Source organism: Gobio gobio (genome assembly GCF_949357685.1).
Source record: "Gobio gobio genome assembly, chromosome: 19".
Lineage (NCBI taxonomy): Eukaryota > Metazoa > Chordata > Actinopteri > Cypriniformes > Gobionidae > Gobio > Gobio gobio.
The window spans coordinates 46,278,773-46,304,313 of record NC_137112.1 but is presented as its reverse complement, the minus strand read 5'-3'; the positions used below and the strand labels follow the sequence as shown (position 1 = coordinate 46,304,313).

Here is a 25,541-nt window from a genome sequence, read left to right as displayed (position 1 = left end):
TCTACTGTAGAATTAGTTGACTAAAATCGTATAATATTTAGTCGACTAAAACTAGACTAAAACTAAAAACAATTCAGGTGACTAGAATATGACTAAAACTAAATGGCATTTTAGTCAAAAGACTGTGACTAAAACTAAATCAAAATTTGCTGTCAAAATGAACACTGATAATAATCTAGCTGTACAGTCTGTCTTTTTTAAGGTTTATGTTTGTCATGTTTTGATGAAACACACCTCATCCTCTTCCTCTCGCCTCCTGGCCTCCTCAGCGCACCTCTGGAGCTCTTCCTGAATCATCCGTGCATATCTGCAGTCCTCTTCCTCCCTGCAAATGAGACGGAAAGTTTAAAGTTTAAGAAAATATTTATAATTTATGCTTTTCACTTTTGTGCCAGTTACAATATCACGTACAGTAGCGCTCAAAAGTTTGCAGTCAGTAATAATTAATACTTTTATTCAGCAAATGATGCATTAAATTGATCAAACATAATATTTATAATGATAGCAGGCTTCCATTTCAAATAAACGCTGTTCTTTTAAACTTTCAACCCTGAAATGGGAAGCAGCACGACTGTTTTTAACATGATAATCAGAAATGTGAGGAGCAAATCATCATATTAGAATGATTTCACTGTACTCCTGAAGACTGGAGAAATTATGCTGAAAATTCAGCTTTGCATCACAGGAATAAATTACATTTGAAAAGTTATTCAAATAGAAATCAGTTATTTTAAATTGTAATAATATATCACAATTTGTACTGTATTTTTGATCCAATAAATGCAGCCTTGGTGAGCATATGACACTTCTTTCAAAAATGTTAAAAAGTCTTGCCGACCAGTATTGAACAGTATTAACCAGCTGGCACAAACTCTTTTTTTGATCGCCTTTTTTCGTATCATATATTTAAGTAATTATCATAAATTAGGTATCATTCGAAAGCTTACAAACTCAAAACTCATCCTGTGAAAACCGTTTTGAAATTAGACGTTGCGTTACCATGGAAATGGTACTTTAAATTCTTCTACCGGGCTCCTCCCCCTAGTGGGCGGCGTCATGTTTCATTTCACTACTTTATAATAAAAATCTTTTCTAATCTTGACAAAACACATATCGTCGGAAAGATCTGAGTCTCAAGGTTCCATATTTGGTGACCGTTTTGTGATGGAAGTGACATTTGGACAGAAATTTACAGGAAAATGCATCAAAAAAACAATCAATGGAATTTCATTGACACCCGGTGGCTATTTTTGGTACAGCGCCTACACAAAATCTCATGGGGACTTAAATTTTTGTGATATCAACTTCAAATTTGGAACACAACTTGGCTAGACATATGGCTTTGATTTTATAGTAATTTTAGATTAAAACATTTTTGTAAAATAAATATATTATATTAAATAAAAAATATTTATTACAGTATTTTTTATTTACAGTAAATTTAAACTTCCATACAATTTTCATATTTTGATATGCCTTTACTTCAGCAATAATCTGCAGAGTGTCTGCTTTAAAACAAGACCAAACTTAGGTCTATATTCCAAAGCATTCTTGAATTACAGCCCTTTAAGTTTGGATAATGCATTTTCATGCGTCTTCTCAAAAAGGGGTGTGATAGTTAAGGGGCAAACTCTGAGTCACGTCAGGCTGATTTTACTCTCAAGCCAAACATTCTTTCCAGTGTTTTTTTAACACACACCTTACAATAGACCAACTAATTAAGTTACGCAACACAAATAAATCAAGGCATCTGTTTCCCACAAAGTCATTTGCATATCCTAAATGTCTGTGGTTTTGCGATTGCTGAGTAATTGCCACGTGTCGAGGCCTGACGATGCTCACAGCTGCTGCAGGTTCGCCCGCTGCTCCTCATCCTCCTGCAGCCTCCGGGCCAAACGCACATCATTCTGCACCGCCTGGTTCTTCTGGATGTTGGTGCTGTAAAACTGCTCAACTGAGATGCAAAAGTTGAATCAGGTTCAGGCCTATTAACCCAGTTAAATATGAGCAGGATTACAGGAAGCAGATGCTTATACTCACTTTCCTGCTCTTGAAGACTGTGAGCCAGAGCGCCGTCCTCTAACACAGAGAAACATTGGCACACTGCGGGACACACACACAATATTAAGGTCATTAAAGGATACATTATAGTGATTTTACCACAGTTAAATGACTGTAATCTCTATAACACGGGACAACAGCAGTGTAACTGATACTAATGTTCAATGCATTTATTTGAATAATAATCACAATAAAAATTCTCTCATCAAGTAAAAAGGTTCATTCGTTGAAATGTAATTGGTGCAATTTGGTGTCTCACATTTGTCTAATTCATGCATTTTACCGTTTAAAAAATGGCTCATCAAATCAGATTTTTTGATAGTTTATAAACATTTCTTTCTAATTTAGTCCATAATTTCACATGAGGAGTGAAGTCACTAAAGGGTTGTGGCATTCTAACATGCAAACATATTCATAATCGACCAGTCACTGTCATTCTTTTCAGCGCAAAACTTAAATAACTTTTTTTAAGATAAAATTACCAAATAAATTACAAAAATATAATTATTAGATGAAAAACTTGTTCAACTTAAAACACTTTAAATTAGAAATGTTGCTTTTGACAACTAATTAACTAAAATTATGAATTACAGCTAAATGGAAATGTAAAACAGAAAAAGAAAAAAAGCTATTGTTGATAATTGAAATAATGTGGAAATATCATAAAATATAAATATTACATGAAAAATATGTTAAACACTCTAAACAATGCTGGGTTGTTTCAACTCAAATTTGGGCCAAATATGGACAAACCCAATTGTTGGGTTAAAGATGTAATAAAAAAATATAACCCAGGCTGGGTTTGTCCATATTTGACCCAAATTTGAAATGTTGATTTTGACAACTAACTGGATTTAAATAAATTTAAGCACTAAAATGACTAAAACTGAAAGATAAATAAATAATTACACCTAAATGTAAATGTTTAAAAAACAAAAATAAAATAATACAAATTTGATCATTTAAAAAATGCAGAAATATAATAAAATATAAATATTAAATGAAAAACTTGTTAAACTTAAACAACTTGAAACACATTTTTTTAATTTATTTTGACAACTAACTGGATTAAACTAAGTTTAAGCAGTAAAACTGGAAGAAACAAATAATAATTACAGATAAATGGAAATGTTTAAAAAACTCTTGTTGAGAAATATCATAAAATATAAATATTAGATGAAAATCGTGCTAAACTTAAAAAAACTGAACTGAATTAAAATAAGTTTAAGCAGTAAAATTACTAAAACTGGAAAAAATGAATTACAGCTAAATTGACTTTATTTTTATTTTTGACTAAAACAAATTGTATTTGAGAATAGAATTAATGTGGAAATATAATAAAATATAATTACATGAAAAACTTGTTAAACACTCTAAACAATGCTGGGTTGTTTCAACTCAAATTTGGGTCAAATATGGACAAACCCAACTGTTAAAAATTTTATAAAAAATGTAACCCAACGGCTGGGTTTGTCCATATTTGACCCAAATTTGAGTTGAAACAACCCAGCATTTTTAGAGTGAACTTAAACAATTTAAATGAAAATTAGAAATGTTGATTTTGACAACTAACTGGATTAAAATAAGTTTATGCAGTAAAATGACAAAAACTAAAAAAAATAATAAAAAAAAAAATATTACAGCTAAATGGAAATGTTAAAAAATATTAGATGAAAAACTTGTTAAACAAACTAAAACGGCTAAATATAAATGTTTCAAAAAACTAAAACTAATAATTAAAAAAGCATAAAATAACAAAATTGAACCTAAACTGAAATTAGCATATAAAAACAAAAGCTATTTCAAAATGTTTGATGCTATAATGTACATAAATAATACACTGTAAAAAAAAAAAAAAAAAAAAAAATCTGTCGTTTTTACAACAACAAAAAAAAAAAAGAAATTGGCAGCTGGGTTGCCAGAATAATTTTGTAAAAATTACAGTCACTGTAAACATTAAAAACCCAATAAAAACTTGCATTTTGAAGAATGTATTAATATTAAAGCAGCACAACATATACATTTGTAATATGTAGTGTACAGATTATCTTATTGGAACGATAGAGGAAAGATGGAGAGAAAGAGATGGAATGAAACAAAGTAAAATGAGTCTGATCATGGTATAGCAATGAATCAAATGATCAAATGATGAAGAAGAGCATTATAACCAGGCATACAGCTATCGCTATAATGCCAACCCTAAAAATATAAAACACTTTCATCATTTTAATAAAGCTCAGGTGTCGAGATTGCTGTGATGCATCAAGTGTAACTTAGCACTCAGATATTTTTGAGTGGCGTATTTGTGCGATTATTTACCTGCGTGACAGTTTGTGCCAATAAACGTTATCAGTGCATGCAATATGAGCGGTTTATGTTTCGGCCCATCTCTGTCTCCGCTCTGCTCTCACACCGGGGCCCGAACAGGAAAACTACCGCCAAGCCAACTGGGTCAACAACTTTAACACAATGGCTCAGAGGAAAAGCACATAATGCCCAATAAGCTTACAGAGGTGTGTCAAAACAGCTCAACTCAAAAGCCATTTCTGACGGGAGCCCACTCAAACACTATTAAACAATTGCAACCTGAAGAAGGACATCCAAGCAAACACACACACACAAAAGGCTCTGCAAAAGGTCAAATAAAACCCTGCGCATTAAACACACATAAAATAACATCCCTCCGTCTCATGCTCTCTTTAAGCAAGTGTGGAAAAAGCAGCAAGCTAATAAAAGCTCATGAACGATCGCACACAAGCATGTTAAACATCAGAGTCATAAAAGCTGACACTCGTCTAATAACAGATCTGTCAGACATATTAAACGCTCACAGAGAAGCCTATGACAATATAACACAGGTATGCAATGCAACTTACAATCAGACACACTGTATGCAAGATACTATAGGCAACAGATATAAAATAAAAATAAATAAACATTTTACCGTTTTTAAAGATGCGCCTGCGTCCGTTTGTCAAACTCTGTCTGTCATGAAGCACGTACACACACGAGTGTGAGCTCATCCTATATGTGCTGAAGGTCAGTCCGTCATGCTCTTATGTTAGTAAACAGCACTGGTGCTCAGGCAGATGGATTAAAAAAAAAAGTTTGGAAAAACCCCTGCTGGTTCTGCAAGCACCTCCACCCTGATCCGGGATGGAAAAGCTGACATGGGCCCTCTCAGGACAGAAGCTCGTTTCATAAAGGTTGGCATACTCACAGTTAAACTTAATGCCATGAAAAGGGTTTTTGTGCATAACAAGAGTCAATGTTGTGCAACTTAAAGTTAGAACCGGTTTAAAACCATAGTGACGCGCAATTCCTGAAACCAACAGCTTTGATGCCTTTGAATGCAGATGTGTGAACGTGAATGATCCATTTAAACACTGAATGGTATCAGGTTTTATATATCATCAGGCAGTTTTGATTTATATGATGTTTAATGCTGATGATCGCATGCATATGATTGCTTACATATATGATCGCTTGTTTCTTCTTCTTATTGCGCTTCTGCCTGTGCTTTGATCTGGAGATACTGTACTCGTTCAGGAGATGTGTAATAGTGCCTTAAAACACCTTATAACAGTGAAAACACGGAAAAACTTGTCAATGGCAGGGAAGTATTTTCTCATTAAAAACTGGATAACTGGCAGGGAAAAAGTTAAAGGGGCACTTTAGCGCTGGGAAGATGAATGTGTATTTAAACTGGGTCATTTATGTAGTAGAAATGTGAAATTATTTTTGAATTTGACTGAGAAAAGACAGAAAAAGTATTTTTGTCTCATGTGGATGAAAGACAACAACTCCCAGAATGCACTTGCTTCGCTGCCCAACGAGGCCACTCCCAAAGCCGCGGCTACCCCCAGCGTCGTTTTGATATTCATAGTAATAAAATAATTTAGTTCAGTTAGAGAATAAACACTACAATTAAAAGTCTTTTCAATAAAGTGTAAGTGAGCCGAACAAAAGTCACGGCACAGACGCAGCAGGAGTCAGATTTCATTCATCACGAGAAGAGCTGAGAAGAGCTGAGGTGAGCGCGGCCGTCATTCTCAGCGCGTGTCCAGTCTGGAGCGTTTTCAGATCATGCCTATGGAAGCTTAACTTTCATAGGAATTCATTAAAAAGTTGAAACACTCACTTTGCTCTGCACCGCTCCGTTATGAATGCCCGATCCGAGCGGCCGTGTGCATTTACATTCTGTGCATGAGATCTCTCCCCTGTGGGCGGGTTGAAAACATGCGGAACAGCTCCTGTAGTCTCTAGCCAAAAATCCTCCGATGATGCAAAATGACGATATTTCCGTCATCTGAGGATTTTTTCCAGAAATAAAATGCATAACTATCTCGTCTCAGGGGGATATGGGGGGGGAAAGTACCATCATTTGAATATACTACCGGGTTTCTACTCATTCAAAGCTTAATGCTAAATCCAGTCCCTCCAGAAAAACGTGATTATGCGATTGCATGATTTAATGCATAATCAGCTAAAGTCCGCATATTTATGCGGGGGCCGCATTTTTTCAAATACGCCGCATAAATTGCCTATTTCCGCATGCAAAATATGCGGGGCTAGCATGATTTCATAATCCCCGCATTTTCATTGCAAAAAAGTCATATACATTAGCAGAAAGTTGAAAAATGTTCGCTTACTTCACACAAGAGCCGCCATTTTCCCTATTGCCATGGGAACGTTTTGAAGTGACGTAATTACCCGACGTGAACATCATCGAAAAGCTGCAAACCCCGTGGAGAAACCATAGATATCGCTGAAACCATGATGAAGCACGCAAATTCCCATTTGCCAACAAAAATAACAGCAAAAGACCACGCAAAAGCAGTTTCCCGGTGTGTTGACCGATTTCAAAACACGGCATCATGAATCTTCGAAGCGTTATGAATCAGTGAGTCGATTCAGCGGTTTGGATCGCCAAAGTCACGAATTTCAGCAGTTTGACACGCGATCCGAATCATGAATCGACTCACTGATTCAAAACGCTTCGAAGCTTCATGAGGCCGTGTCATCACTATATAAGTTGTTATTTAGAGGTTTTTTTGCATAAAGTTATTGTAGAGCCACTGTAGTGAGATGGACTTTGTAACGACGTCTTTAGTGCCTTTTATGGGTCTTGAGAGTGTAAAGTGCCATTGTGCCAATGGAGGCCTTTCAGAGCCATCGGATTTACACTAAAATATCTTCATTCTTCTTACAGGTGTCCAACGACATGAGGGTCAGTCATTAATGACAGAATTTTCATTTTTAGGTGAACTAACCCTTTAAGACAGGGGTCTCCACACTCGGTCCTGGAGGGCCGCTGTCCTGCAGAGTTTAGCTCCAACCCCAATTAAACACACCTGAACCAGCTAATCAGTGTCTAACTAGGGCCTTGTAAGACACTGATTAGCTAGTTTGGGTGTGTTTATTTGAGGTTGGAGCTAAACTCTGCAGGACAGCGGCCCTCCAGGACCGAGTGTGGAGACCCCTGCTTTAAGAGATTGCACTTGGGAGCACTCAAATGTCAGTTTTGTATAGCTACCTCTGTAAAACAGGAAGTTATTTATTCCTTTTTTCAGAAGTTGTAGCATATTCCTTTTGTAAAGCTACAGAACTTGTTTGACTCAATGTTTTGTAAATTTGAGCCATGTGGTCTTCAATAAAACAAGATGAGAACTTAAATATTCCCAGCACTTTCTGTGTTGTAGTGCTTTTTTTCTCTTTTTCATCAAACCGCAGTTTTTGCAAGTTCCCGCAATTTCATCGCATAAAAATCCCGCATTTTCCATCGCATTTTTTAAGAAAACATGACGCATAATCAAGGATTTTTGCCCGCAACAATCACAAAAAAAAGCCGCATTTTTCTGGAAGGACTGTAAATCAATGTAGTAACCCTGTAAGAACAAATATTTCTGACAGCCGGAAAAAGTTGCGCCACCTAGAGGTGAAAAGTGAAAACTGCTATTTTTGTTAGAATAAGTGTTTACGGGGTGTAAGAATAATGTCAGCCCTTAAATAGACAGAGACCGGGTGCATTTGTTGGGATAAGACAGTGGTCGTTTGACCCCCCTCAGCTGAGCGGAGGCCCCTGGGAATAACAGATGGTGCTATTCAGAGTCCCAGAAACAAAGAAAAGAGAGAAAAGACAGTAATCGGGACCCCTGCATGAAACTATCAAGAGTTTATCCCTCGTCTTTCCCTGTATGCTGCACTCCTCTCCAAATCACTCACTTTCTCCTGCAGTTCTTTGTCTATATTTGGCACGAGGCGCAGAAACAGAAGCTATAAATATCCGGCGGTGAAGTTAAGGGAGGAGAGCAGCACACATGAACTCAAAGAAACAGGTCAGAAGCTCGGCTCAAAAACCCAGCGAGTTTCAGGAGCGCATATAAGGCCTTAAATGCATTATGGGAAGGCATCTCACTGGGTAGGTGTTTATATAGTGTCCTGTTTCATGCACAGACAGTCTGTCTGATTTTTCTGCTTCAACTACAGCCGTCCATAAGTTTATACGACAACCAAACAGCACTTCCCTGTTCCTCCTGCCGCCTTCTTGTTTAGAGATTCTTGATGTGAACTGATCTAAATTGTAGGTCCGTCTTTGTAGTACATCTGAATTCTCCTGCACTTGAACTCTTCACGCCAGCTTTAGGCCAAAACGGGAGAAGATTGGAATCTCGACCCAAACCCTGTTTAAGAAACAGGAACGCAGGGAAGCTCTTGAGCTCATCCAGGGCAGATAAGAGCACGAGTGTGTGGACGGATGCTCTCCAGCTCTTATCAGCACCACACAACTCTCGCTCGCTCGCTCTGTCCTGGTCTCACATCACATTCCTGGACGCTGATCTCATCTCCTACAACACACAACAGCAGCCTTGCCAAACAACATCTAAGACAACAGCAAACCTGCACAGGAATATTAACCAGATGCTGATTAACCCTCTGGGGTTCTTCGGTCAAATTTTTTAGTGTTAAAAATCGTAGCTTCATCGGAATGGTCCGAAACTTGGTGACTTTATTGGTACTTGGTATACGAACACCACACTGGGGGACAGGATTTGAAAAGTCTAAGTGGTCGTGAAAAAAATAGTCACACTCAGGACCTTCGGGTCAAAAATGACCCCCATAGGAAATGAATGGGAAATTGGCAAAAATATGAAAATACAGAGTTTTTTTGTGCATACAATCTACAAATCAGCCAGGATGCAGAAAAAAAGGACTCAACAGTGAAGTGGTGAATCTCTAAAACATCAAGAGAGCAAAACAGACAAAAAAACTCTCACACACACACACACAAAAACACAATTAGCTTTTGGAATGGCACGCGTTAATTTGTGTGTGCGTGTGTTTTTGTGTGTATAAGTGTGTGTGAGAGTTTTTTAGTCTGTTTTGCACTCTTGATGTTTTAGAGATTCACCCTTTCACTGTTGAGTCCTTTTTTTCTGTATCCTGGCTGATTTGTAGATTGTGTGCACAAAAAAAACAAATTTCCCGTTAATTTCCTATGGGGGTCATTTTTGACCCGAAGGTCCTGAGTGTGACAATTTTTTTTTTTACTACCACTTAGACTTTTCAAATCTGTCCCCAATTTTTTGGGTGTTCATATACCAAGTACCAATAAAGTCACCAAGTTTCGGACCATTCCGATGAAGCTTTCCTATTCCCAGCGCCATAACTTCCGGCGAATAAGGTCAAAATACTGGCGCGATCAGAGATATATCTACGTAGATGCCTCATTCCACCGATCCGCAGGCACTAATGAGGAATCTATGTATCTAGGATCGCGCCGGTGTTTTGCATGTATTTTGACCTTATTCGCCGGAAGTGATGGTGCGGGGACAGCTAATGCGGAGCCATTGAAAAAAATGAAATAAATTGGATATTTTTATTGGAGTTTTTAAAATATGGATATTTTTCTTACACAAAGGCATCGATTCGCTTCAGAAGGCCTTTATTAACACCCCGGAGCCGTGTGGAGCAGTTATTTGATGGACAGATGCCTTTTTTATGGACTTCAAAAACAGAGCAACTATTACTGGTATTATAAAGCTTGGATTAGCCAGAACATTTTTAATATAACTCAGATTTTATTCGCCTGAAAGAAGAATGTTATATACACCTCGGATGACTTGAGGGTGAGTAAATCATGGACTAATTTTAATTTTTGGGTGAACTATCCCTTTAAGCTTTTCTTTGAGATAAGAACAAAGAACGGCACTGAAGTCATTCTTAAGAAAGGAAGATGTGTTCAGAGTTTTGCCGACCGGATACAGCGAAAGTATAATCTCTCAACTAGCTCCGCTTCACCTTCTTCGCTGCTCTGGTTGGTTGTAGCGCTATCCTATTGCGTGCAGAGGGAATCTGAAAGACAGCCGTTTATCCCGCCTCTCGGATTGAGCCCTGCCAATGGTGAGTTCCCAGACCCAACGTCTTGATGTGGCTCTGGCTTGTCAGGCTATCGATTCATTATGTCAGTGTGAAATAAACAGTTATGGAAATGTAGAAATTAAAGCTAAAGCTCCAATCTCCTCCCAAAAATCACAAAAAAAGTCGGTTGGTGCCTCAGTGACAACTTCAAGAAAAGCCGTTAATCTCATCTGTCAATCATGACGTCACATCCCCATTTTTATAGCATCAAATAACTAACTAAAACAAAACTAATTTAAAAAATGAACACTTGAAATGAAATCAGCGTGATAAAAACTGCCTAAAATGACAGAGACCATCTTCGGGAAAAACTTTTTTTTAAGTGTAATTTGATTGTTTAGTTTGTCTCGCGACCATTAGAATACACGGAGGGGCGGGGCTTATGAGCTATACAGGGACCAACCACCTGGGGGCGATCGAGACGCGTCGGCTTCAGTTTTCAACACGAGTGTGGCAGGCTTGGTCTGAAATCACAGTACTCATAAAAGAGTAGGCAAAAAGTACCCAGATGACCTCATTTTTCCAGTGAGATTCTGAAATGTGCGTATGATGGACACTTTACTATCCCATGAGGTCACGGGAGAGGATTTATGAATGTCAAGTGATGTAACTGACGCTGATAGGTCACATGACAATGTAGAACATCCGGATCCCATTCATGCTACACACACTCATACTATATAGAACATACTTTTTAGCAGTCGTGAAGTTATTTCTTATTTAAAATATGTACCTACTCAAGAGAGTAATGCGAATTCGGACGCAGCCTATCTGAGCTTTTATAAGGTTTTCCACAGGCACACTAAGGTGAATTTAGTGTTTTCCGACGCTTCAGTCTGGATGAAAAACATTTGGAAAACACTTGAAAACGCGTGTGAACGGAGAGCATTTTGAAACGAAAATGCCGTTTTCAGATGTACCCGGATTAATGTAGATGTACATTAATCATTTTAGATTTATATAATGCATTTACCCAACATAACTGTTATTTTAGTATTTTTCATATACTATTATAGTATTTATCCTTTTTTTTTACTTTCTTTCTATTTTTTTCTATTTTCCTTTTTAATTGTAGTAATTTTGGTATGTGCTTTTGTCATTTTTACCAGTTGTTGATTTTTTAAATGATTAGTTTTAGTAATTTCAATACTTCAACCTAAACTTGTTTATTTCAGTTAGTTCCTAAAGCAACATGGCGGCACAAAATGGCGGCACAAAATGGCGGCTTCACTGTGTAAGGGGACCCGCGGTGTGTGTAGATAGAAATGGCTCATTCTAAGATAATACAAACATAACGGTTCATTATTTAAGGTCTTTATACACCACTGAAAACATAGTTATGTATATTATATGGCATTTCTGTCAATAGATCCTCATAAATATTACACACTGCACCTTTAAGTATCTAATATTCATGTATTTCAGCTTTATATCAAATAATAAAAATCATTTGTAATAGTTGTAGGGGCCATTTATAAGACACCATTTTCAACTAAAAACGGAAAACTTTTTCATGTGTTTTGGCCGTTGATTTACGCGATTTACAACAGCATTTAGGGGATCTGAAAACGGATTTCAAAGTGCAGGTTTTTGAAAACAATACTGTTATCGCCTCCATGTAAACAACAAAAAAACGCACATTTGTGAAAGTGGTGATGTCATGCACATATGTATTACGTGTTCAGTCTATAGGCGTGTAGTGTTTCTTTACTAAGTGACATCGCCATCTACTGGCCTGGCAGCAGAATACAGGATTTTAGTTGTTTTCGTGGATCCGTGTGAACGGAAATAACTTTGACAATGTTGTCGCCTGAACACGGAAACGTTTTTAGTATATCATTGTCGTGTAAATGTACCCGTACTCAATAACAACACTGCTCACACCCAAGCGGCACCTCCCTCAGTTTCTCTTGAAGCCAATACAGAAGTGACTTAAACTGCAGTTCATCGACTGGCCACTAGAGGCAGACTCCAGAAGGAGCAGAATCTCATTAAGCTCATGTTAAAATGGCCAACTTTACAGCAGAAGAACACATGTTTACAGTCTGGGACAAATTGTGGTTTTGGTCTATACGGCTAATTTTGCCCTTCATGACGACTGTGAGGGGGGTGAATATTTTTATAACCCATTCATTTACATTATATAAAGCTTTAAAGTCCTGCATAATTAAGGGCGTGGCTACTTTGAGTGACAGGTGGATAGCCGTTTGTCTGCTGTCTGTTAGTCATCACGTCACCTCAGCTCCGCCCACGTCCCGCTTCTTTGCCCATTTTCTGTTATCCGGGAGTGGTAAGACGCGCAAGATGGTAACGACCGGGCTTGAGGCTTCAAAAACTGTTCTTCAGAAACTTATGTGTGAAATCACGGACACTACGTCCATATTTTTTTTCACAGTCTATGCTCACACCACACTTACATTTACAAAAGGATAATTCCTCTCTAGCAATCTGAGGTTTTCCAGATCAAGCGTGCCATGATAACTCCAAAAATCATATACAGAGTCCTTTTGGTTTTTAAACCTACAACCTAATGACAGATTGTTAGCTCTTTCTCCACCAGCGTTCTTTAACGTGCCGCAGCATTTTTGATCAGTGGAATATTGCGTTGTATGAATATCTGAACTATATCAAAAGAAAGAACAAGAAATTCAGCTTTAAAAAAAAAATTTTTTATTAACGCTTGAATGCGAGTAAGTTTCATAAAAAAGCTGATCAAATCTGAAGACTTCTTCCGGATCGGATTCAGAACGATGATTAAAACAGGTTGAATAGATCGAGTCCTTCAACACCCCCAAAGCTCGCTTTGTCCGATTCCTGGGTCGACATTTAATTGGTCATTTTGGATTTAGAAGTTGCTGTTTAATGTTTGATGAATGCATTAGCAATATGCATAAGCAATGCTTCAATCACTTGCTTCTGCTTCTTTTTCAATTGTTTTTGGATCCGGAGATTCTGTACTCTTTCAGAAGATGTGTAATAGCGCCCCCTAGTGAAAATATGGATTGCCGGAAAGTTCCATTCAATGGTAGGGAAAGAGTTAACAACAGGTTTTTATGGTTCCCTGTTCAAATAAACTTACACAGACACCTTTAACATGCGTACCTGCGGCAGAAGAACTAAAGAGGCAGAACAGAAAAACCCATACCGTCATAAACCCCGGGCAGGTGAGATTTGTCGATGTCGGTTTCCGCCATAACTGATCCACACTGAGCTCACAGTCTCATGATGTTTGGGAAGAAACCTGTAGCATCAAACAAACAAGTTTAAAATAGTTTTGCATGTTAGCTGTATCACTACTACTATTACTACTATTTCTTATCACTGTAAAACACTAGAAGCAATCAGTACGACTTTTATAACATGCCAGCAGCCGTAATCTAATATCCATAAATTCTAGCTGGAACAATAACACACATTGTGTCAAGGATAGAGATGTTGGCAAAGTTTGTTTCCCGTTTGTAAGCCATTAATCTTATTTTTTTATAAGCTTGGGGATTTATTTTTGAGTATCAATAACATGACAGTACAAGTATAATCCACTCAACTCACCAGAATTATCATCAAATATAATGATGAAATACATTTAGAGTTAAAATACAGTCAAGTTAGAATGACCTTGCAAGGAATATCTTAATGCAAACTGCTGCCAACACTTAAATCAGTGCAATACAATATAAAAGCAATAACTGTACTTATACAGTGTGAAAGACATTACAGAAGTACAGTAAACAGTAACATCTGGGAAATCTTAAAGGGATAGTTCACCCAAAAATTTAAATTGTGTCATCATTTACTCACTCTCAAACCCGTATGAGTTTCTTTCTTCTGAAAGAAGATTATTTACAAAAAATATTGGTGTGTTTAACAAAAGAAAGAAACTCATACAGGTTTGGAACAACACGATGGTAAGTAAATTATATTTTTGGGTGAACTATCCCTTTATAGTGTTGCTGTTTCTTTATTCACTAAGAGTACTAATGCACTACATACCGCAAAATTTATATATAAACAGTTATTACATGTTAATTTTCTACTTTTGTGGAGTTGCACTTAAATGTACTTTTATAACACATATGCACAGTGAACAACATAAACACAATAATACAAATGTGCATCAGAAAATAAAGAAAACATGATTAAAACCAAACTTACACTCTTCTGTCACTGCAGACACGCGCAGATCCGTGAAAGTCGCGTCTCACACAAACACACACACACACACACACACACGCTTGAATCAGACGTGACACACACTATTACACAAACACTCATGTGCAGTCTCTCACAGGAGCACCTTCTCTCCAGAACGAGCCCCGTGTCCTCTGTTCTTCATTTTTAGGTTGTTTTCCCTGACACACATTGACAGTTTGAGTTCGGCTGCTACTTTTGTTCTTAGTCAAAACAAAGAGAATCATGTGGAGTTTCACACGAGCCTTTCGCGCCCCCTGCTGGTCAGCGGACATGTTATATACACCGATCAGGCACAACATTATGACGCTCAGGTGAAGTGAATAACACTGATTATCTCTTCATCACGGCACCTGTTAGTGGGTGGGATATATTAGGCAGCAAGTGAACATTTTGTCCTCAAAGTTGATGTGTTTGAAGGCAGGAAAAATGGGCAAGCGTACAGTAACTGGTGAATTGATATTTTACTCCTTGTTTTGTAGCATGCCTACAATTCTATATTGACCAATTTTATAGACAGACAGAGATAGATAGATAGGTAGGTAGGTAGGTAGATAGATAGATAGATAGATAGATAGATAGATAGATAGATAGATAGATAGATAGATAGATAGATAGATAGATAGATAGATAGATAGATAGATAGATAGATAGATAGATAGATAGATAGATAGATAGATAGATAGATAGATAGATAGATAGATAGATAGATAGATAGATAGATAGATAGATAGATAGATAGAACGACACACAGATAGACAGAAAGACAGACAGGTAGACATACAGATAAAATGACAGACAGACAGAACAACAGACCGATGGATAGAACGACAGAGACAGATAGAATGACAGACAGACCGACAGACAGACAGATAGAATAACATACATGCAGACAGACAGATAGAACAATAGACAGACAGATATAACGGCAGACATGCAGACAGACAGACAGACAGACAGACAGACAGACAGACAGACAGACAGACAGACAGATAGAATGACAGACAGAAAGACAGACAGATGGAATGACAGACAGACAGACAGATAGAACGACAGAGACATACAGATAGAACGAACGAACGACAGACAGACAGAACTACAGATAGATAGATAGACAGAGAGACAGACAGATACATAGACAGACAGACATGCATACAGACAGACAGACAGACAGATAGATAGACAGACAGATAGACAGATAGACAGAACGAACGACAGACAGAACAACATACAGACAAACAGACAGACAGAATGACAGACAGGCAGACATACAGATAAAACGACAGACAGAACAACAGACCGATGGATAGAACGACAGAGACAGATAGAATGACAGACAGACAGACAGACAGAAAGATTGAATAACAGACATGCAGACAGACAGATAGAACAACAGACAGACAGATATAACGGCAGACATGCAGACAGACAGATAGAACAACAGACAGACAGATATAACGGCAGACAGACAGACAGACAGACAGATAGAATAACAGACAGAAAGACAGACAGATAGAACGAACGAACGACAGACAGACAGAAATACAGATAGATGGACAGACAGACAGACAGATACATAGACAGACAGACATACATACAGACAGACATAAAGAAAGACAGACAGACATAAAGACAGACAGACAGACAGACAGACAGACTTAACGACAGACAGACAGACAGACAGACAGACAGACAGACAGACAGACAGACAGACAGAACGAACGACAGACAGAACAACATACAGACAGACAGACAGACAGAATGACAGACAGACAGGCAGACATACAGATAGATGGACAGACAGACAGACAGATACATAGACAGACAGACATACATACAGACAGACATAAAGAAAGACAGACAGACATAAAGACAGACAGACAGACAGACTTAACGACAGACAGACAGACAGACAGACAGAGACAGACAGACAGACAGATAGACAAAACGAACGACAGACAGAACAACATACAGACAGACAGAATGACAGACAGGCAGACATACAGATAAAACGACAGACAGACAGAACAACAGACCGATGGATAGAACGACAGAGACAGATAGAATGACAGACAGACAGACAGAAAGATTGAATAACAGACAGACAGACAGACAGATAGAACAACAGACAGACATATATAACGGCAGACAGACAGACAGACAGATAGAATAACAGACAGAAAGACAGACCGATGGAATGACAGACAGACAGATAGAACGACAGAGACATACAGATAGAACGAACGAACGACAGACAGACAGAAATACAGATAGATGGACAGACAGACAGATACATAGACAGACAGACAGACATACATACAGACAGACATAAAGAAAGACAGACAGACATAAAGACAGACAGACAGAATGACAGACAGACAGACAGACAGACAGACATGCAGACAGATAGAACGACAGAGACATACAGATAGAACAAACGAACGACAGACAGACAGACAGACAGACAGAAAGAACGACAGACAGACATACAGATAGAACGACAGACGGACATACAGATAGACAGAAAGAACGACAGACAGACATACAGATAGACAGAAAGAACGACAGACAGACAGACAGACAGACAGACAGACAGACAGACAGACAGACAGACAGAACGACAGACAGACAGACGAGTGTCCATCACTCAGACTCACACTTAGATTGACATGCAGCTCTGAGGCCAGAATAACTCTCACCTGTTTTATTTACACCATTAAGAATATTGGTCACTCTTTCTGTCTGCCATTTCCAGGCTGCCCCGTTTCTGAGTCTCTTAAAATAGAAGCTGCTGGGGTCATTAGGATGATACACTTGAGTAACCGCAGTGGGCATCATAGGAAATAAATCTCAGCAACCTCTTAAATAAATGAATTAAACGGGCAATTTGCCAGGCCGACTCCATCCCGCAAGCTGGAACACAAAGCAGCGTTTCCCACCTGCGTTCGGCTGGGATTTATGAACTCGTCTGGATTACATCCCGCGCTGCTAGAAGAGTGCGGCCCATCCCTGACGCACAGACCCGCATCTGTCTTTCACTTTTATTGACCCATTCATTTATCCTCGGAGAATTTACAAGCACAGAATTGGCAAAAGGTGGGGAGGAGGTCAGTGATGAGATGGAGATGACATGGCCCGTGGAGGGTATAAAAGTCCAGGACAGGAACAGGACGGAGATCTCCTAAGCTGAAGTCGCACAAGGAAGAGTGTGTGTGTGTCTAACAGTCATCATGATGTGTAAACTGCTGCTGTTTTTTGCTTTGCTTCTCACCGTCCTTGAGCCTCTGCTGGGGCATCCGGTGGTCCATCCGGCGGAGATGAGCTACGCCAGGCCTGGTGAGTCTTAGCTCTCCTTCACACACACTCATCCAACAAACTCAAAGAGTTATAGGCTCAAATCTCAGGAAACTCTGCCTATTGTAACTCAACAAAAGCATCTGTTAAATGACAATTCAATTGACAAACATTATAAAAAAAAAAAAAAGGACTTAATGTGCTAAAATGTAAAATAACTAGAGTAGGCTAATGATGCTGAAAATTCAGCTTTGATCAAAGGAATAATAGAATTAAAAAACTTATTTTAAAATGTAAAAATATTCTTATAAATAAAAAATATTATTTATTTATATTATAAATAAAAAAAAATGTTTATACTATATATATATATATATAAAATAAATACAGCCTTGGCGACCATAAGAGACTTCTTTCAAAAACATACAAACAAACATTATAATAATTAATATAATATAATAATTAATATAATTTAATAATAATATAAAAACATTTGACAATATAAAAATGTAATTAATTTAATGTAACTAATATAATATAATAATTATATAATATAATATATATAATATATTATAATATAATATAATTAATATAATATAATAATTAATATAATATAATAATTAATATAATAATAATAATATAAAAACATTTGACAATCTAAAATGTCCTTAATATAATATAACTAATATAATATAATATAATATAATAATTAATATCATTTAATAATAATATAAAAACATTTGACAATCTAAAAATGTAATTAATTTAATGTAACTAATATAATAATTATATAATATAATATATATAATATATTAAAATATAATATAATTAATATAATATAATAATTAATATAATAATAATATAAAAACATTTGACAATCTAAAATGTCCTTAATTTAATATAACTAATATAATATAATAATTCATATAATATAATATAACAACTTTTGACAACCTCAAATGTCCTTAATTTAATATAATAATATAATATAATAATTAATATAATATAATATAAAAACATTTGACAACCTAAAATGTCATTAATTTAATATAACTAATATAATATAATAGTTAATATAATATAATAATAATAATAATATAAAAAAATGTGACAACCTAAAATGTCATTAATTTAATATAAAATGTCATTAATTTAATATAACTAATATAATATAATAATTAATATAATATAATATAAAAACATTTGACAATCTAAGATTTCTTTTATTTAAACCTAGAGAAAAACAAATACATGGTAGATTAAATACATTTATTAAGACTATTAATAAGAATCAAAGATAAAAAAACACATCAATAAAATTAATCTTAGTGTTTGTCCCAATGGAAGTGTCTGACATCGTTGTTTGTTCCCTGTCAGAAAATAAGGTACATTGCTATCACTGGACGGTACCCTAAGGTACAAAACCGAAAAGGTACCAATATGTACCTTTAAGTTACTAATATGCACTCTTAAAGTACTGATGTTACCTTTTAAGGTACTAATATGTACCATTTAGGGGTGAGTAAGGTACAAAGAAGATGTACCTTTTCACTTTTGTACCTTAGGGTACCGCCCCAGTGACATCACTGTACCTTTTTTTTTGTACCTTTTTTTCAGCAGCTCAGATCTGAGCATATCATAGACTCAAGGGTGTTGATTCTCTTCATTCACCTGTAGTTCTTCTAGAAGAGGAGCAGGCGGTCAGTCCAGAAGACCTGAGTTACTCGGAGCAAGCCTATCTGTCCCAGAGTGCAGCGGGATTCGGCTTTCCGTCCCTCATCACTGGAGACATCACTGATGGTGAGCCGTCGGAAACTTAAGTCCATCCACAGGAAGACTGCATTGCTCAGATCTGGCTTTTTCACAGAGTTGATAAGTAGTTAAGAGTTAGTTGGCACATGATCATATGATCTCAGGGGAATGTGATGAGAAATGTTTGAGTTCATATTGAGATCAGCATCTCATGGCAAATCAGAATGCAATTTGAGACATTCAGAAACTGGAATATAGAGATACATGTGAATATAGAGATACAGAAATTCATTCATTGAGTCGAATAGAGTTTCATGCCTGAACTATTCATTTAAATACATTACTTAACATGAACGAACAATGAACAATACTTCAGCATTTATTAATCGGAGCTAATGTTAATCTTCACTAACATTAGTTAATGGACTGTGAACTAACATGAACATTTTTACTAACAGGGTTTCTGCAGGTTTTATGAAGTTTAAATCGAAGACTTTTACAGACCTTTTTAAGACCAAGTAATGGAATAAATTGAAGGAAACACAATACGTTAATACAGGGGTTTTCACACTGGGGTCCGGGCCCTCAGGGGTAGGTACCGGTACCCAACGGTACCTTTTTTCTGTACTTTTGGGATGTTTACATAAATAACTGTAAAGAACCTGTAAGTCGTTTATAGAAGTGTTATTGACATTATGCCAGAGCTGCCCTGCTCTCTGTCTGCCATTGTCTGTGATGTTTGATTACTGTAATATTTACTAGTGAATAGTAGGCAACTAGGTACTTAATTTAATTCATAAAAACAACCATATTTTTTCTTCTTAATTTAATTTCTATGAAAAGATTTCCCTCAAATATGAAAAGATTTCCCTCAAATGATGTGTTATGTTTTTTTCTGGTAATCAAATGAAGACATAAGACATTAATTTAATTTATCTTTTAATTTAATTAAACTTTTTTTGTCAAACAAAGTGCTGCACAACTGAGCTTTATATAGTTAAAATTAAAACATGAAGAAAAATTGTAATTTATAAATAAAATAAAAACTTTAAAAAAATAAAGTTTTGATAATTTATTACATTAGTGTTAGTATTATTATTATTACATTGAGACGTATCTAAATTCTACTGTACAACAATGATGTATTTGTCAAGTTAGCCGAACTTTTATTTTGACGGGTTGCCGTGAATTTGAGTTTCTGTGTGTTTTTGATATAATGACGGTAGTTTTTCTCAAATGAAACGGTAAAATGCTCATAAAGTGACTCTCAGTGGCTCTGGAGATGACGTTCGTGCGTTCATGTCCTAATATGAGACGGAAACACGCGACCGTCACACGCGATTCTGAGTGAGAGTGTGTGTGTGTGTGTGAGAGAGAGTGAGTGTCTGTGTGTGTGTGTGAGTGAGGTAAACCCACAGACTGTAAACCGCGCGTCTACGCATTCATTCACACAGAGACACGCATGATTCGTATTTAAATGGTCTTTTTGCGGTTTAATATACACAGACACTAGTCTATATCACAATATGCGTTCTCAGGTACCGAAATTTGGTAATAATTAATAATGGTATATAATTTGATGTAATGTGAATCGGTACTCGTTAGTAGCCTACCGACGTAATTCGGTCGGTGCCCTTAAAAGTACCGAGTTCGGTAACGTTACCCAACCCTACCCAGGGGTCCCAGGTTAGGGCTGCCTAGAAAATTTCAGAGAATAAAAAGACAAAGCAAAAAAACACTGTTTCATTTCTAAATGTTTCTCCCCTTCCTTGCCGTACATACTTCCCAGAATTGTAGCCTATATGTTTGCTTTGTGTCTGTCTTTTTCTCACTATAGTCCCCTTTATCTTGATCTCTGGGGTTGTAAAGCAGTTTTCGTAATGCAGTACGTGAGCTGCTTACAAACATTTATTGTGAAAGTTGTTTATACAAATAACTTTTCATTGAAAAATGTTCTTCTTCAGGTTTATACATCCAACATTAAGTATAGTCATTTTAAAGGAACACTCCACTTTTTTTGAAAATAGGCTCATTTTCCGACTCCTCTAGAGTTAAACAGTTGAGTTTCACCGTTTTCTAATCCATTCAGCCGATCTCTGGGTCTGGCGGTAGCACTTTTAGCATAGCTTAGCATAGATTCTGAATCTGATTAGACCGTTAGCATCTCGCTCAAAAAATGACCAGAGTTTCAATATTTTTCCTATTTAAAACTCGACTCTTCTGTAGTTACATCGTGTACTAAGACCGACGGAAAATGAAAAAGTGATTTTCTAGGCCGATATGGCTAGAAACTATTCTTTCATTCCTGCGTAATAATCAAGGAACTTTGCCGTCCCATGGGCCTAGAAAATCACAACTTTTCATTTTCCGTCGGTACACGATGTAACTACAGAAGAGTCGAGTTTTAAATAGGAAAAATATTGAAACTCTTTGGTCATTTTTGAGCGATATGCTAACGGTCTAATCAGATTCAATGATCTATGCTAAGCTATGCTAAAAGTGCTAACGCCAGACCCGGAGATCGGCTGAATGGATTTGAAAACGGTAAAACTTGTTTAACTTTAGGGGAGTCGGAAATGAGCCTATTTTCAAAAAAAAAGTGGAGTGTTCCTTTAAGTTTGGGAACAATATGTTGAGTTTATAATGTCACACTTACTATTTATCTACAGTTTAAATGTTTTTTCATGAATAAAAATATACAGATGGATATTAGGAAGGGGGTCCCTCATATTTGGGGGTTTGAAAACCCCTGCGTTAATATGTTGTCTAAATGTGAGAAACAACAAGTTATTTGTAACACTTCAGAGTCACAACTTCCAACAGATATTAGTTACTTTTTCATTAATTTTACAAAGAAGCAGCTTGAATCGCTCTGCTCCCGATAGAACGTGGAAATAACTTTTACTGTCTTCTGATCACACTGAATAAAAGTATGGAAGCTTGTTTCTGCCACAGAATAACAAAAAAAAAATCCTCACAAAATTGACTTATTTTCTCAAAACTCTTTCTGAGAAATAAAGTCAGTCTTTTTTTCCTCAGAATTGGACTCGCAACTCACAAAGACTTTTTAGACATTTTACATTTGCATCTCAATGAAACATATCGTGATTTAAAGATTTTTAGATATCTGTATTAGTAAACAGGACAAAAACACTGAGGATGATATACATTTTTTTGCAATCTATGCAAAATTTAAAGCCATGACTATGAAGTTAAGACGTTCTGCTCTGATTTAAGACCCTTTCAAGGCCTAAATCTATGTAAGGATGACAGACTTTTAAAGACGTTTTTAACACCCGCAGAAACCCTGATTAAGTAACGTTAACAAAGGTTAATAAATACTGTAAAAACATATTGCTCATTGTTAGTTCATGCATTAATTAATTTTAACAAATGAGACCTTGTTACAGAAAACAATAAATCTGTTAAGGGTTACGCTTTATTTGAAGGTGTCTGTGTAAGTGTAATTATACATTTAAGTACCGTGTAATAATAATGAACAACATGTACTAACTATAGGGTTAGGAGGAATAGGGGTTGGTTGCATGTAATTATGCATAAAATGTAGAGTTATTACTACATGTGTAACAAGGACACTGTAAAATAAAGTGTCACCGCTTTTTCTTACATTGATCCAGCAATAGTAACTCACTCTCTTCTGGTCTTCTTCTCTCTCACAGGCCTCAGAACAGCTGGATTTGTGCCGGGTCAAGCTGTAAAAGAAGTGAGTGGTTTATTGAAATGTATTATATCAAGAGACACGTTTTCTTTAATGAAATAACTTTCCATCCGTTTGTGGTTGAGGTGCTGGAGAAGCCGTTGAGTCGTTTCCTGGGTGGCAGGAAGCAGTACCGCAAGCGTGGCAGCAACACAGAGTGTTTCTGGAAATACTGCGTCTGAATGAGCTCCTGCAGAGCTGTGTGTGTTCTCATGCGCTTTACCTGGGATTTACAACACAGCGTGCACAAACTTTGTGGGTCTGATGCACTAAATTTGCAAGAAATATATATTTATGTTTGTAGGAAAAATAGCTGATGATTTATTTGTACATACCTGCTCTTCAGCTTTGATGTAAATAAAGTAAATATGTTTAAGAAACCAGGTTTTGGATGTTGTCGTGTACACATTTCGACCATTAAAAGTGACAAAATACAAAAGTAGATGAAACACTGAGAAGTCATTGTGTGTTTTTTATTCATAGTTCTCATGTGGTGTCAAAATATTTCCCTGAATTTGAGTCAAAATGTCTTTAAAAAAAAAAAAAACATTTCGTTTTTATCTTACGTAAAATACATTGTACTGATATTTACATTTGCTTTCTTACTAAAACTGTACAAAAATGTATCTTTGATCACAAAACTGTACAATTTAGGAGTTTCGTGTCAGGTATGGACTGACAGCTCTCTGTTACTGCAACAACCGACAAACCATAAAGAAACTACATCTAATGTGACATCTGGAACAGCACAGGAAACACACTCGCAACGACACGTCAACAATAGAGAGCAATAAATAATACAAGACAAGATGACAAGAAAGAGGTTTGGTGAAAACCGTACGGTACGCTGTGGTGCTTTATGACGGATGTGATATGGGATGGGTTATCTCCTCGTTAAACATGCTCAGGTCACAATTCACAAGAAACAAAAATCATCTAAATAAAGACAAATATTTAAAACCATTTTACAGCCATTTAGGTTAGATAGCTATTTTTGCATTACAATCAGTAAGCAGATTTTTCTCTGAAACATCATGACAATAAATGTCACTCAACAATCATAATGGTCCTACAATGGTCCTATTTTTGTTAAAAAAAAAACATACATGTACACATTAATAATTAAAAACCATATAAATATATATATAAATTATTTTTTTAATTTATTGTGTATATTTATATATATATATATTGTGTATACATACACAGTATATATATATATATAAATTGTATATGATTTTTTAATTATTGATGTGTATATATATAGTGTATACATACATAGTGTATATATATATATATATATATATATTGTGTATACATACACAGTATATATATATATATATAAATTGTATATGATTTTTTAATTATTGATGTGTATATATATAGTGTATACATACATAGTGTATATATATATATATATATATATATATATATATATATAAAATTAAAAATCATATAAAATGTAACATATTTATAAATTATTTATTTTATTTTTTTAATTATTGTGTATATTTATATATATATATATATATATATATATATATATATATATATATATATATATATATATATATTGTGTATACATACACAGTGTATATATATATAAATTGTATATGATTTTTTAATTATTGATGTGTATATATAGTGTATACATACATAGTGTGTATATATATAATTAAAATCATATAAAATGTATGTTTATATATATATATATATATATATATAAAAATTATTTATTTTATTTTTTTAATTATTGTGTATATTTATATATATATATATATATATATATATTGTGTATACATACACAGTGTATATATATGTATATATATATATAAATTGTGATTTTTTAATTATTGATGTGTATATATAGTGTATACATACATAGTGTGTATATATATAATTAAAAATCATATAAAATGTATGTTTATAATATATATTTAATTATTTATATATATATATATATATACACACACACACATGCATACATACATACACACACACGCGTATACATTCATAAATAAAAATAATTTTTTTTTTTTTATATATATACACACACACACACTGTGTGTGTATGTGTGTGTGTGTGTGTGTGTATGTATGTATATAT

General features: G+C 35.6%; 2 protein-coding genes across 5 annotated transcripts in view; one reads left to right on the top strand and one right to left on the bottom strand.

The window, feature by feature from the left end:
• The window catches only part of ccdc50b (coiled-coil domain containing 50b), a 36,840-nt gene extending 21,949 nt beyond the window's left edge, over window positions 1-14,891 (bottom strand). For 2 of the 4 annotated variants that reach the window (XM_079844293.1, XM_079844294.1), the window contains exons 1-5: window positions 14,635-14,891; window positions 13,628-13,723; window positions 2,041-2,103; window positions 1,843-1,954; window positions 235-325 (exon numbers count right to left, since the gene is read on the bottom strand). In XM_079844293.1, the coding sequence (XP_079700419.1) occupies window positions 235-325; window positions 1,843-1,954; window positions 2,041-2,103; window positions 13,628-13,676 (315 nt within the window). In that variant the 5' untranslated portion in view covers window positions 13,677-13,723; window positions 14,635-14,891. Of the gene's footprint in view, window positions 1-234; window positions 326-1,842; window positions 1,955-2,040; window positions 2,104-5,005; window positions 5,133-13,627; window positions 13,724-14,634 lie in introns of those variants that run through there. The other 2 variants (XM_079844291.1, XM_079844292.1) reach the window with 2 other exon arrangements.
• Window positions 14,892-16,371: 1,480 nt separating this feature from the next.
• On the top strand, window positions 16,372-23,879 carry uts2b (urotensin 2, beta). The gene is made up of 4 exons (XM_079844302.1): window positions 16,372-18,006; window positions 19,642-19,764; window positions 23,397-23,440; window positions 23,521-23,879. Exons 1-4 carry the CDS (start codon window positions 17,901-17,903, stop codon window positions 23,614-23,616), a joined length of 369 nt encoding a protein of 122 aa, XP_079700428.1. The 5' UTR covers window positions 16,372-17,900; the 3' UTR covers window positions 23,617-23,879.
• Window positions 23,880-25,541: the final 1,662 nt, after the last annotated feature.

Excerpts from the sequence above, each read along its gene's own strand:
- uts2b (XM_079844302.1), top strand. The coding sequence starts at position 17,901 with ATGATGTGTAAACTGCTGCTGTTTTTTGCTTTGCTTCTCACCGTCCTT. Across the intron at positions 18,007-19,641 it reads GATGAGCTACGCCAGGCCTG|TTCTTCTAGAAGAGGAGCAG; the intron begins GTGAGTCTTAGC and ends ATTCACCTGTAG. Across the intron at positions 19,765-23,396 it reads CACTGGAGACATCACTGATG|GCCTCAGAACAGCTGGATTT; the intron begins GTGAGCCGTCGG and ends TCTCTCTCACAG.